This window comes from Patella vulgata, chromosome 4, assembly GCF_932274485.2.
Source record: "Patella vulgata chromosome 4, xgPatVulg1.2, whole genome shotgun sequence".
Classification (NCBI taxonomy): Eukaryota; Metazoa; Mollusca; class Gastropoda; family Patellidae; genus Patella; species Patella vulgata.
This window is the reverse complement of record NC_065882.2, coordinates 76,408,275-76,423,433: the sequence shown is the minus strand read 5'-3', so window position 1 is coordinate 76,423,433 and position 15,159 is coordinate 76,408,275. Positions and strand designations below refer to the sequence as shown.

Genomic DNA, 15,159 nt, shown 5'->3' with positions numbered 1-15,159 from the left:
AATGCTAGCTGTTCGTCCGTGAGGAAATTGATACATAAATCAAGTCATTAAACAATAAATTATTATAAATTTAAAAAATCAATTCTTTCAATTATTGGTCTGAACGTTTGTACATTTCACGTCATTATTTAACTTAAAAACTTTCCTAATCTTCGGAAATTCGTCGAACCAACGTTAGAATAAATTAACTCTTAGAAAACAATATAGGATAAATAACATTGGGTCCTACTCATAATGTTAAATTTTGACTTTGTTTTCAATTAAAAACACAAAACAAAAAGAATCCATTGACACAATTCAACGCCTGAGTAACTTTTCTGACTGACCAAGCATCGTATGATAAAAAGCCATAAAAACATCGGAGTATAGTCTTTCCTGTCAAAGATATTAAAGATAACTTCGTTGAATGACGTTCATTTGTTATAAAATTATTCTAGTTACATATAACAGTATTGTTCTATGTTTTAACAACCAATAATAAAATACATGCGCATTTGTAGGCAGATTGTCATTTCAATTACAACGCTAAACTATATTTAATAAACTTCAAAGTAAACTTTCAACCATAAAAGCCATGGCGCGTGCGGGTATGTTATAATATTATTATCGTCGTGTTTTTCTATTTAGTTGCAACACGTGCGTGCAATTTTTATAGCGAACAAAAATATCGATTCAATACATCAATAATATATAAACTGATAGGCAAGGTACATTGCAAATAGAATAACTTAAAAGTACAAAATAACGGTACACGCACCGACTTCAAGAGTTGCGTCCCTTTACCAAATATATTTGCTTTACTGTTTTCTTTGAATTAAAGAAGTCTGCAATGTGGTGGCTTGAAAAAAACTTTTAAATATTTTGATAATTTTCGAGACCAACTAGTGCTTATCAATCTCCAATATCGATGTTTAAAATATGATGCCGTCAATTTATTTCCCTTTTCTATTTACAACATAAAGGCTGGGATTGTACATAAAATAATAGATATCTGTCTTCCAATAAATAGTTGTGTCCGTCAGAAGCTCCATGCACATGACGCTACATATTGTCAAATGTGGGCGTCGTTGCATTAGTCAGTAATCACAGCAAATAAAAATTTTGTTTCAAAATAACACCAGTAGGCCTAATAGAATGCAAAAATATTACCCCCCTCCCCCATAGATCCAGCCTCGTGGGTTTTCTCCGGGTCCTCCGGTTTCCACCCACTGCTAAAGACCCCTACGCGCAAGCGAATTATTGAAATAAAATTAAACCATATGTTAGTCCCAAAATGACCTAGTTTGCGTCAAGTGGGCACAACCATCCCCTGCATAAAATAACAAGAAATCTAATAAACTTTCCCAAAACGTTGAGAGATCCTAATTCAACAACTTAACACGCAATTAAAAAAAAGACATCAATAATGCCCCTCATCCTTCACATAATGCTTGGATGAGGGGTCATTTTCCGAGATTGTTTTGGTTTATTTTTATTCTTTTATTTTAATCCCTTATAATAAAAACTGTTAAAGGTTATAGACGGGGCCTGCTATTTGTGTCCCCAAGGTTATATAAACGTGGATAAATATTACATAAATTTTTCTACTAAATAAAAGAAATTCCGTGTTCATCGTGTTTCAACGTACTTAAAAACAAGAAAGATGCCGCAATGCACACGAACCAGCTTATCCGTTAAAAAGATGCCGCTAGCTTAGTTAAAATAAAATCATATCAAATTCCATTTTCTCTTCCATTACTAAAATGCCGCATTGACAAAAAGACTTGTCCCCCAATTTGAGTACTAATCCCCCTTCTTACGCTGTTAACATCTAATACAAGAATACTCTAGCTGGCACGTACAATAATGTGTGTAAACAAAACCACGCGCGACGCAGGGCGCAGACATCTTAGGTGAGAGGTCAGAGTGGAGTTGCAACGAGGCTGACAGGAGCCGTGTCCGCGAAAACATTTCAAATGAGCTGAAGTTGAGATAAGTCGGCAAAAGTTTCGCCTCAAAGGTTTTGAAGGTGTTGTGACTTAACACTGTTGAAGTTTTAGTTAATCTATGAGGATATTGGAATATTAAAAGTAGTTTATTTCAAGGATGGTACGGAATCCGTTATTTGTACTCGTCATACTAGTCATGTTGTTATACGCGTGCGGTAAGTTTTTCTCTACTATAAATTTGTTATAATAACTGTTATGACACATGTTTGAATTTCTGCCTACAAAATTTTAATTTAGTGAACTAAAAAGTGAATGTTTACACATCCTGGTACATTTAGGGCACTAGAGAAAGTGTGTGCAGTCAAAACTTAGAAATTTGAAGCGCTTGTACCGTAACACTGGTTGAAAGATCTGACGGGAGCAGACGAAATATTTTGTTATTCGTTGGATGTGCAACAGTGCACGGGGAATACAGGGGTTATTTTGTATTGAAAGTGAATTTAAACGGCCTGATATTATAAGGCGACATGCAAGAATTACTTCCAATTCAACCGTTATTATCGATGTTTTGACGGCAAAATTCATGCTTCGTTTGCTCCTGTATCAGAGATGCACGTGAATATCGATAGAAGCTTGCCGTTAGTAATGAATAGTAAATGTTTATAAAAGGGGCGAGGGTGCGATGTAGGATGATATTTAACCATACAAGTAACGAACGTTTAATAACAGTTAATGGTTTTTATGGTATATAACGCAAGAAACTATAAGAGTGAAAATACAGCTAAGATTTTACACTGATATACCTAATAATTTACATAAACACAGTAGCTAAGTAAAGATACATGGTTGCGGTCCATTTACATCTCGTCAGAAAACGTACTATACTGTTGAGTTACAAGCCAGATGAGTGACATGTATGAATGCTATCGATTTCTTTGAGTTCTATTATATTTCTCCCACAGCTAGTACAATATTCCATAATATCTTCAAAAATCTCCAGTTGTTTCTTTGTCAACTGTTGTAACATGTTGCACTTTATCTTAGGAAGGTTAGGCTTTAAAATGCTAAAATTTAAAACGTGGTATATTAGCTATTTAATATGTTGTTACAACTGTGCATTATTGACTGATAATTGGTGGATAATATCAGAAAACATTTCTAGCTACCTCTACAAGAGGTGTTGACAAAAAGAGCATGCCTACACCACTTAGTGAAGGATAGGCCTATTTGACATTTCATTTAATAACTGGAAAATGAATTATCATTCCCATCAACAACAAAAAATGCAATTCTAATTTAATTTTGGTTAATACCATTTTCAAAATGATCTTAGAGTTTCCAAATTATCAAAATTCCAATGACGGAACATACCTTGTAGAAAAGGCCGAATGTATTTGTCAAGCTTCAAAACTCAAGGAATATTTAGGATTCTAAATTAAAAGTTCAATCATCTTATTCTCTCTCATTTCTTACCATCTAATTTGAACATTCCTATTGTAACTGAAGTATAGGACGGCAAACTCCACTGCATTGCATTGCATTTCAATTCTGTATTAACTTTACATAGAGTCAAATCTAACTGACCAAACCTCAACGAAGCGTTAATTTCTATTCCTCTTTAAAATATAGTTATAATATTAGTAGTTATATAAATAAATTTAATATACAGTAAGTACACATATAACATCAATCAGTAATTTATTAATGAAAGTAATATAAAACTTAGCAAGTTAGCAGGTATAATATGTACATGTTCTTTTATCAGTTTCTTCTTCATAGAAACGCTTTGATCAGTAATGTCTATATCAGATATATCATATTTAACTGTATTCTGTAAAGGCGTGGTTTTGAACATTTGTAATTAGAGAAGTTTCCATATCTTTTAATGCATGAGTTTAGAAGAATTTACATCAATCATTAATTTGGTTATGATAATGTTTGAAAACATGGCCAAATTATGGAGCTATGTCAGATTGACTATGAAATTTTGAGGCAATGGTAACCCACTAATTGCTTTCTGACCTCTTTTCACGCCAATTTGATGCTGAATTGAATAGCATTCAAATGTTATACAGACATTATATTGTGTCAAAAACATCATATTTAAAATACTGGATTTATAGTTAACCTACTAAAAACATGTGAGTACTTGAAGTTGTTCCATTTCTGTAGTCTCAAGTTGTTCACATGAAGGAAAGATTACAGTTGATGTTGTTTAATGATTCTGTGTAATTCACAACACATTGGTCTCATTAAATATTGTAAAAGATGAAAGATGAAGTTAAATGACTTGTACAAAGTTTACAAAATATTATTATAGGAATTGGTTGGTCTGTTTATGCTTTTGGTATTGGTAATTTTCACATGAAACCATAAAGTCTGTCATTGTGTCAAGTCACATGGTTTCGATTCCCCACTTGTACATGACAAGGAGTAGGGTCGCCTGTCCAACCTTGTGGATTTTCTCCGGGTCCTCCACTTTCCTCCCACTAGTAAATTTTTGAAATAAAATTGAACAATACATGTATGTTAGTCCTAAAATCACCAAGTTTGTGTCGAGTGGACATCAAAACCTATTTCTCTCTCTCTCTTTTGTTAAAGCCACTGATCGCTGATCGTCTTTTGTATTCTTTGGACAATATCGATTAAAAATCTCTCAAATGACAACCAGTGAGTTTAAAAGTATAAATATCTGTTGAGCTATTGAATTCAATGATCATATCATATTTTTGTAGACTTTTTTGTATCGGAAAATAACTCTGAAAGCACTGGATTGAGAGTTTAGAAACCATCTTTCATCATTCTCTAAACTCAGAAGTGTTTTTTTCTCAAATTTTGTTTAAATTTGTTAGAAAATTGTTTATAAATGTAAGGAGATTTTACTGGGTATATCTTGATTTAAGATGGAGGACATGTTGTGTGTACATATGGAATCTTCAACTGACAATTATCAGTTAGACATAAAGTTTTCTTCACTAAAACCACACCATGATGCGTGTGAAAGAAACATGAGACCAACCCCAGCTTGTGTCTTGTACATTTAGTTCACTTAACTCATCGCCAACCACTTAATAGATGTAGTTAATATAGTACTATTATAATATATTACATACAAAAAATATCCACTATATGTATACACTGTTGTATCTTGTAGATACCAAATTAATAATTGAATTTTAAAATTTTTTGAATTTTGTTCACTAACATAGTTAATATAGTACTGTTATAATATACATAAAATATCCACTATATGTATACACTGTTGTATCTAGTAGAATGGGGGGGGGGGTGGATGGCCAAATGGTTAGCATGTGCGCGCTATATCATAAGGCCTGTCATTGAGTCAACTGGCGTGGTTTCGAATCCCCGGTTGTGCGTGACAAGGAGTAGGGTCGCATGTCCAACCTCATGGGTTTTCTCTGGGTCCTCCGGTTTCCTCCCACTGCTAAAGACCCTTACATGCAAGCAAATTATAAAATCAAATTAAACCATATGTTAGTCCCAAAATGACCTAGTTTGTGTCGAGTGGAGGTTAAACCACATTTCTCTCTCTCTCTCGTCTTGTAGAAAGAGAGTGCACCAAATTAATAATTGAATTTTAAAATTTTTATTCCTAAACATAGTTAATATAGTATAGTTATACATATAGTACACATAAAAAATATCCACTACATGTATACATTAATGTTTTTTGTAGACAGGGAATACTCGGAATTGATAATTGAATTTTAAAATTTTTTGAATTTTGTTCACTAACATAGTTAATAGAGTATAATTATAGATACATATATTAATACATATTATATTACATACATGAAAAATTTACTGATGTTGTATCCTGTAGACATATAATACCCCAAATTGATAATTGAATTTTTAAAGTTTTTAAACTGTGTTCACTAACATAGTTAATATAGTACAGTTATAGATACAACACTGTACATTACACACATAATAAATTTACTACTTGTACCATATACATGCTGTTGTGTCTTGTAGACAGAGAATGCACCAAATTAATAATTGAATTTAAAAAGTTTTTCAAATTTTGTTCACTAACATATAGTTAATAAAGAGTACAATTATATATAACATACATAATAAATTTACTACATGTTCTATACATGCTGTTGTATCCTGTAGATAGAGAATACACCAAGTTTATAATTGAATCTTAGAAGTTTTGAAATGTTTTCCTCTGTTTAGTAACACAGTTAATATGGTACTATTTTAGATACCTACATTACATACATATGAAACCTACTACCAGACATGATATTGTGTCTTGTGGATAGAGAACGTAGTAAATTAATAATTGAATTTAAAAGTTTTAAAATTGTTCTGCAGTAACATACATTTACATGAACAATAAAAGTTTTATAAAGGTAACTGTTTTTTCCATGATGAATGAGTTTGTATTCTCTTTTGGTCCTAATTCTTACACGGAGAAACACAGAGAAATAATTCAGAGAAGGACATTACATCGCATTGTTGAAACATTACATTACATTGCATTGTTGAGACATTACATCGCATTGTTGAGACGGGCCCGCATTTATGTAAACTAAGTCCACATTTCACATTCATGTAAACTACATAGGTCCACATTTCCCATTCATGTACAGTAAACCAGGTCCACACTCCAGATCCATGTAGGCCAGGCCTCGAGTTCACAAAGCATTCTCAGACTTAAATTAAGAAATTACTCAACTTTCAGTCACTGTTTATGAGAAAGATCTTTAATCTAGAAACACAAAACTTTGCTCATAGTTTCTTATTGATGTATTTGATACATTAAAACAACATAAGTTTTATAAAGGGCTATATTTTAGTTAAAATTAGGCAAACAATTTTGAGAAAATTCTTAAAGGGACAATAACACTCTTGCTGGCTTGACAGCTCCAGAAAATAAAAAATAGCCTTATTCTAAGTACTAGATGTGTTAGTGTCCTACCTGTTGTGTAAATTATCCATTAAATCCTATTTTACTTGTCCAGAGGGTTCAAAAATATTTTTAAATCCAAGTTTCATTTGAAAAGGTTTACGTTAGACGTTTCAAACCATTATGTTGAATTTTTCAAAATTTTTAAATAAGGTGTGTTAAGATGAAATTTGTATCATCAATTAATTGAAATATTCTAAAATAGTACAATTTGTTGACCAGAATAAAGATTGGGACATATTATTCAGTTACAACAAGAGTGGTATTGAGCCTTTAACTTAAGTCTGAGAATGCTTTGTGAACTCTGGGCCAGGTCCACACCCAGGTCCACACCCTGGTCCACACCCAGGTCCACACCCAGGTCCACACTCTTGTACTTTATTATGTACCTGTAACTTGCAATGTACAAATTTGTCAACCCAGCTTCCATTGTCAGCAAAATGATTTATTTTTAATAGCAAATGTAAAAGATGTGAGTCTTTGGAGATAATGTTTTTTTATTGTTTCGAGATAGAAATAGATAAGGTATTGTGGAAGTTATTGTGAAGTGTTATAATATTAATATTCTGTATGACTTGATGTTACTACACATGTACTTTTATACTTGCACTTGTATCATAGATCATCATAAGATAATTCTATAAAACATTACAACATTGTGCCATCAGTATTCCTGAACGGTTTCCAAGATAATAAATTTACTAAGGGCAAGTCGAGACAAGTCCAGTAGGCAGAAACATCGCTAACAGAGAAATGATCAAGTCTATTATTTTAGCTGATTATTAGGTAGAAAGATTGCTAAACGAGCAACAATCTAGTGACCTATACATATGTAAATATGAATTGAAAAATTTGCAACATTCGCCATTCTCTGCAGATGCCACTTTGGGTAAAATCTTTTGTTGGGCCTCTTTTAAATCATCTATTGTTAACAGGTTTGTTTTGTTTCCTTAATTAAACATACAGTATACAAGAGCTAAATCTGCCTATTGCAGGTCTTTCTTTAGGCCTTAAATGTTATCTAAACTATTAATTAGACATTTATTCACATGACATGCCTACAATCAACTTATAAGTCTGATTTTCAACAGATTTGAATCTGATATGCGGTTCAATGGCTGTTGATGATTAACTGTAAAAATGGATAATCAAGACTTTATTTATTATTGTAACAACGGTAACAAAATGTGTTTTTAAAATGAGGAATTCTCGGCCCAGAATGAAGTAATTTGAATGAAATTTTCAGCATATTCCCCTTACATTATATTTTTTAACTATTATAGCGAGACCTGTCATCTCTTTATTGACTGCACCAACAAGAAACCCGGCAAATGAGCTATGAATTGTGTAATTCTACCCGAAGCTTTGATTATCTGCACTGAAAATCTACAGTCTTTAAATTGAGCAGTTAGTGTCATTCTAGTTGTAAGATTGAATGTGTCGTAATCCTTGAATTAACTAATCCATTACTTTATCTCCATGGCATTGTTGAAATAAAAAAGGGTTGGGAACTTTGACGCGCGAGTAAGTACGAGATAATCAAGCAGAAAGAAGCTGTTGCTCATTTTGATTACCCAATAGACAATAGGTGAATAAATACACGACTATCTACCGTTAAATACGCCATTATACTGACATGTCATTCTAACCGCTAAACCCATATTAAGCCATACATGTCTTCTTATTCATGAACAGAATAAAGGGTTTGAAAGTTTTGGAGCATAAAATGAAAACATGTGTGATGTATTGTGTTGGAGGTGAAGGGATGTTTTGCCATGGGGTTGACAGGTTACCTCCAGTGGTCCATCAACTACATCTGGTCCAAGTTGTAAGAGTGGAAACACAGATTTATCATACATTGATTGTATCAGATCAAATATCTTTTTGACCAGACTTGGAGGTGACCTATAGTTACTGTATGCCTCAAAGCATTTTTCGTGAACCATGGCTCCATTGGGTCTTCTGCTGTGTCTGACCAAATGACTTCAGCATTATTACTTTTGCTCTCTCTCACTCTCTTCTTTTTCATTATTGTCTGTTGTGGGAAAATTGTTACAAGTGCATCTATGAAGAGTTAAGGTCGTGGGTTTTTTTTATGATGGAATAACTGTGCACAGATGTGACCTATCATGTACAATATATCTGCATGTTTATCAGTTAAATTATCAATATACTCATATGTCATGTCATAAAAATTCATTAATGAAAATTTATCAAAAGGAATATTGGAGCTTTTAAATTTCCAGTCATTTTTATTGATTAGTTTGCATATTAAACTTGGGGATCAACGATTTAGGACACGTGCTAGAATTTTTAGTTTTTGAAGATATGTTTCCTCAACCGTAACTGGGTCAGCTGTTTGACTCTTTAAACCTACTTTTATCTGAAAGTAAAATGTTTTTAAATGAATTTTTAAAGACCACAATATATAAAGCAAGTCACATTGGCATGCATATAAAAGATCCCTTGACAGTTGGAATTCGATATAAGAGCAGGCCGTAGTGCCACTGTCCGGGCAAAATAGCAGACTGTATGGCGTATGCCCATCTTCATTAGCCCAGTTCAGAGCAGAACAGTAGGACGTTAAACCCTATTTCATTTCATTTCATTTATAAAACAAGTTAATTATTATAGTGTCAACCACTGAGTCTGTCGCTGCTGTCTTATTGCATGCATTACTCATTTGTTGTAACTAAGTAAGGCCAGTATATCTCTATTCGCATCTTACAAGTGCAGTACATTATTGATAGTGGTCACGCTTTCTAGAAACATTTCAAAGTATATTTATTCCTGGTAACATGGAAAATGCTTTTCAAATCGTGGAAAGATATACAGCAAAAATAGAAAAAAGAAACACCTTAATCTACAATAATGATTATTTTCATATAGTCTTATGTTTTGAAGTGAGAATAAAATATAAATTAAATGTTTATTCTTATCGATATAGTGAAAGGAATAATCTAAATTTTCAATTACTTTATTCAATTGAGATGGATTATTTCTATAAAATATGTTTTAACAAAGTACTAATAATTCTGCATACGTATGTATATGAACTTTACCTAGATTTATATTACAACTATTTTTTTTATGTTTGAAAAATGCTGATTCTGATTTTCCTATGTTATTTTTGGGTTTTAAAACTGGAATAATTAAGGCCTAGTTAGTGAACAGAGTGGATAGTTGTACTATCATATTTATTTTGATTAGCGGCAAGCAAGCAAACCGTAGTGCACTCTACCTCCTGTAAACATGGTTTCACATTTAATTGGCTCTCAGAATATCCCCAAGGTAAAACTTGTCTTGCTATGTGCCAATATCAAAAATAGAAACAGGTTCATGTTAAATATTGTAACTTTTTAAAATAGAATAAACTGTAGTTAAAAATGTGGGATTATTACAAGACGTAAACAAATAAAAATTTTGTTCAAATGTGAAATAAAATGTGCTTTAACATCCTACTGTTCTTCTCCGACTGGGCTAATGAAGACGGGCATAGGACATACAGTGTGGTATGAGGGAAATTTTGCCCAGGCAGTGGCGCTGTGGTTTACTCTTTTATCGAATTCCAACTGGTAAGGGGTCTTTTACGGGCATGCCAATGTGTACATGGGACCTCGGTTTTTCGGCCCATCTAAATGACTAGACAGCTGTCCTCGTCAGGCCCTCGGTCCTGCACCACTGACAAGGGGAAACCACGTGGGAAAAGTTGTTCAAATGTACTGTCTAACTGATAATTAACGAATGAACAGCATAGTTTAATTAAACTAAATGTTGTAGTTTGTATCATATTATGAAGGGTAATTCCCTGTCAGTTTTGAGTGAAAGTTTAATATTCATACTTATATAAGATTTTTTGTTAGAGTTGTATACAAGTAGAGAGAGATGGGGTTTAACATCCATTCAACACAAACTATGTCATTTCAGGATTAACATGCAATACCTCTTATTTCAATAATTTGCTTGTGCAAAGGGATTTTTAACAGTCAGTGGAAGCTGGGGAAAACTCACAATTAATCTTAGGAATGGGATCCAAACCTTGCAACAATGACATATGTACCTTACGATCGGCCACCCAACCCTCCTTTCAAGCCAAGATGGTGAATGTAAAATTTAATGGAAGCCAAGATGGGGAAAGTAAAATTTAGAAGAAATACGATCCCTCCTGAGGGAAAACCATCCAGCTTCTTATTTTAACATTTCATACTGTTCTAAATGTATATTAAATTAAGTTGATAAATTATCATATTTATAGGGAACATCTATGTAGATATACGATATATGCGGATACAGTAGATACATATATATACCAACTCGACAATTATTATTCTGAATATATTAAATGGCATCTCATCAGATAGTTGACATCTTGACATTTACGTTGGTAGTTTTAAATAATATCCACATCTTTTATATTGGAGGATAATATTCCCTTGTACCAAGTTAATGTGATATTATCATTGATCAAGAATGTAAATCACTGTGAAGGCTATCATATTTTTTTTTAAGTGAGAATCATCTATTTGTATGATATACTCCAATTTCTCCGTCAATCTACTCGACATTATCATGTATATTATAATATCTAGGTGGTAAATATACATGATGCCTGTCAACGCAGCTTTTCTTATAATAATACACCCATCTGCGCGGACTGAAAAACACGTCACACCCTTTTCCATGTAAATCTTGAATGGTATTTCTCAGTTTCCCAAATCTGAGCAACAATTTCACCTCCAGTTGGAAAGGTCAGAGAAAAAAAAAAATGCTGTCCCTTTCTGTATATGTATATCTGCAGGGAAGCATAAGGTCCCATCTGTGGCTGTTTGGCAGATCTGAAAAGGAAGCCATGTATTTGGACTGAAAAGTCAAGTTTCCATAATTTTGATGATAAACTTTTTGATATATTGTAACGAGAACGGCCAGCACTTGATTTAAATCTTACATTGAGTTTATCTAAGATTATTGCGTCAATAAAATATAATTTATTCCAAAAGATTACTTTATATTGCTGCTTTATTTGAATTTTGTTCGGGTGTTGGCTGGCCGAATGGTTTAAAGTGAGTGCCATAGATCATAAGGTCTGTCATTGAGTCAAATGGCATGGTTTCGATTCCCAGCTTAAGTCCAAACTCTTGGATTTTCTCTAGGGCCTTCGGTTTCCTGACACAGCGGAAGACCGCTACGCACAAGCGAATTATTGAAATAAAATTTAACTGGGTGTTAGTCCTGAAATCACCTAGTTTGTGTCTAGTGGATGTTAAACTCCATTTCTCTCTTTTTTTTTTGCTTTCTTAATGTACCGCAATTCTTCTACAGCTGTTAGTCCAAGTCTGTAATACACATGCTGTAATTCAGCGCTAAATAAATTTGACAGGAAGATGTGAATCAAGGCAGTTCACAGGTTACAAGTTTTTTTCTCCGATTTGATAAAATAACAGTGGCTTGTTAGCTAAGATGTTGATTTTAAGAAATTCGAATCTGAATACTGAAATGAGATACATTTGGTTTCATAAACCATCAGGGCACGTAAAGAATTTTATTTTTTACTTATTATATATGTCATGGAGATTTGTTTGTTTACCTTGAAATATTCCAGTTAGTGTATGGTTGAGCATACAGACATGTGAAGACTGTCTTGTTCATTCTCAAATAGCCCAAAGAAAATTATGTGATGATATAACGGAATTCTTTGTACTCATCTGCTATGGTTTGTATAAATAGAGAGAGCATTCAAGATGGCTGAGCCCTTTCACATCAAACTATTTTTCTCACCTTGGAGTTTGTAGTCTGGGAATTTTTTAAAAGGACCACGGCTAAAGGCCCTCTTCTTGCAAGTGACTTATTAAATAAAATTGAAGATATGTTAGCCCCGAAATGTCCAAATTTGTGTTGGGTGAAATCTAAACCCCATCTCTCCACTCTCTCTGACTCTCTAAGCTTGCTGCTAGGAAAAAATGTCTTCTACTGTTCCTTAGTTGATATTTAATTTGAATAACTTAATATAATTCGGAGTAATTTTTTAATAGTTTTGACCCCACTCCTACCACTTTTGAAAATCCTGTTTACAACATATTTATTTCTAGTCCTATAATGTGAGTATAATATTAGAGACATGTATATGTTTGAAATTTCCATACTTTCTTTTCTCATTTAGTTCATGTGTTGACAAGGAGTAGGGTCGCCTGTCCAACCTCGTGGGTTTTCTCCGGGTCCTCTGGTTTCCTCCCACTGCTAAAGACCCCAAGACGCAAGCAAATTATTGAAATAAAACTAAACCATATGTTAGTCCTGAAATGACATAGTTTGTGTTGAGTGGATGTTAAACCCCATTGCTCTCTCTCTCTTTCTAGTTCATGTATATTTAATAGACCACTGTTGTTTTTTTTTTGGGGGGGGGGGGGGTCAGATATGTATGTGGTCTGGATCTGTATATTTCTAGTTAAATGCACAAACTAAACATGAAATAAAAGTTTTTCTTTACAACAAAGATCACTGTAGTAATGCTTCACTCGGTTGTTAAAAAAAACTTGGGTTGTGATTTGTCCGTACAGGTGTGCTTTATTAGATGAAGAAGGGGATAAGTTAAATAGGATGACTTTGATGGTAATCAACATCTATTTAAATACCTAGTATTCTAGATCTATATCTCTATAATAGATTCTCCTCTTCTATAATTCACCATTTCCAATGATTGTCAAGTTCAATATCTTCAAGGCCTTTTGATCCTGTGGATTTATCACGCTAATGCCAATCTCGGGGAAAATCAGTGTCAAATTCAGTTAAGTGCGAGTGAAAGGGACATCAGACAACAACTGTTTTGGTTCTTTGTTTGTCAATATACGATACCTGACATTTAATTGCTTTCTGCCATCGAAGACAATTTTTCAAAGATTAAGCCTGAAAAAGTTAAGTTGTTGAAGTTTTCCACACGTGTACAAAAACATCAAGCATAAATCCTTGGCTAGGAGGAAATTAATTAAAACATTGATGAACAGTAATTTCCTTGGAAGAGATATATGTATATATTCTCTGATCTTTGATGAAAAACTACGAGAAACAAATTATTATTCTGCTTCGTTGCTCAAACAATAATCACACATGTTGAAGTTGCATCATGTGTGCATATCATTTATTTAATAGATTGTAGTGATATGTTAATTAGATAGGTCTTTCATGATGGAGATTGAATTGAGAGCGTTAGATCATTTCTATAACGATAAACGTGCACATCTACTCGGGTAGAAGAAAATTTGAATTTAGGGATACCTTAAGCTTCAACATGGGAGGAGCATAGGGAGTTCGCAGAATAGGACTTAAAACTTCAAACCTTCGAACAATCCATTGCACAATGGGATTGAATGCGACAGACACTGGATGTAAAGATTTCAACGCCTAACTGAAAGTATTTCTTTTTTCTGAAGAACAAAAGTCCATAGTGACATTTTAAAATCGGTTGGGCCTCTTTTGCATCCATCCGGTTTCTTCCCACTGCTAAAGACCCCTATGCGCAAATGAATTATTGAAATACAATTGAACCATATGTTAGTCCGGAAATGAAAAAGTTTGTGTCGAGTGGACGTTAAACCCCATTCTCTCTCTCTCTCTCTCTCTCTCTCTCTCTCGGTTTTGCATCCAATTGAATCCAAATGGAGAAAATATCTACAGTTGATGTTTTAACCCGGACATTGATCTGTGAAAAAATTAGATATTATCTGAAAAATGTCAATAGCAATCTGTGCTTAATCTTCAGTATTTTCCCTAAGAAATCTCATTGAATACCGGTATAGTACACTGACCTATTAATTATACATTATAAGTAAGCTTGTTTCTTCAACATACATAAATACCTTCTTTGAGTGGCATTTAGCAATTGACACAAGTAATAAACACAAAACCATAATATGGAACACAATTACTATTTTAATTAAAGCGACGTTTCGTTGAGTGTTCTTTCAACGTTATCAACGGGTTCCATATTAGGTGTTTGTGTTTAATACATAAATACGTTTACTTTCATTTTCTAGTTTTTTTCATTTGCCTGCTCCAGAAGAATAAAAACTAGTAATCAAATATTTTATGATAAAGAAGTCAGAAATCTGTCAACAGTGAAGAATAAATGGAGGTAACTTTAAGTGAAGGTTAATTTTGAGATTACATAAAGTTACCATATGCCCCTGGCATGATATATGCCCTGTATGTATATCGGTACATGATATGAGTAATATATATAGGACATGTATACCCTTCAATCCTGTCCTAGATAATTAAATATAAGTAAAATAGGAC

General features: G+C 33.3%; 1 protein-coding gene across 1 annotated transcript in view; it reads left to right on the top strand.

Annotated features, from left to right (window-relative positions):
* Positions 1–1,933: 1,933 nt before the first annotated feature.
* Positions 1,934–15,159, top strand: part of LOC126819283 (inactive tyrosine-protein kinase transmembrane receptor ROR1) — a 247,167-nt gene continuing 233,941 nt past the window's right edge. The window contains exon 1 of the mRNA XM_056100080.1: positions 1,934–2,143. Coding sequence (XP_055956055.1) covers positions 2,086–2,143 — 58 coding nt within the window. The 5' untranslated portion in view covers positions 1,934–2,085. The remainder of the gene's footprint in view (positions 2,144–15,159) is intronic.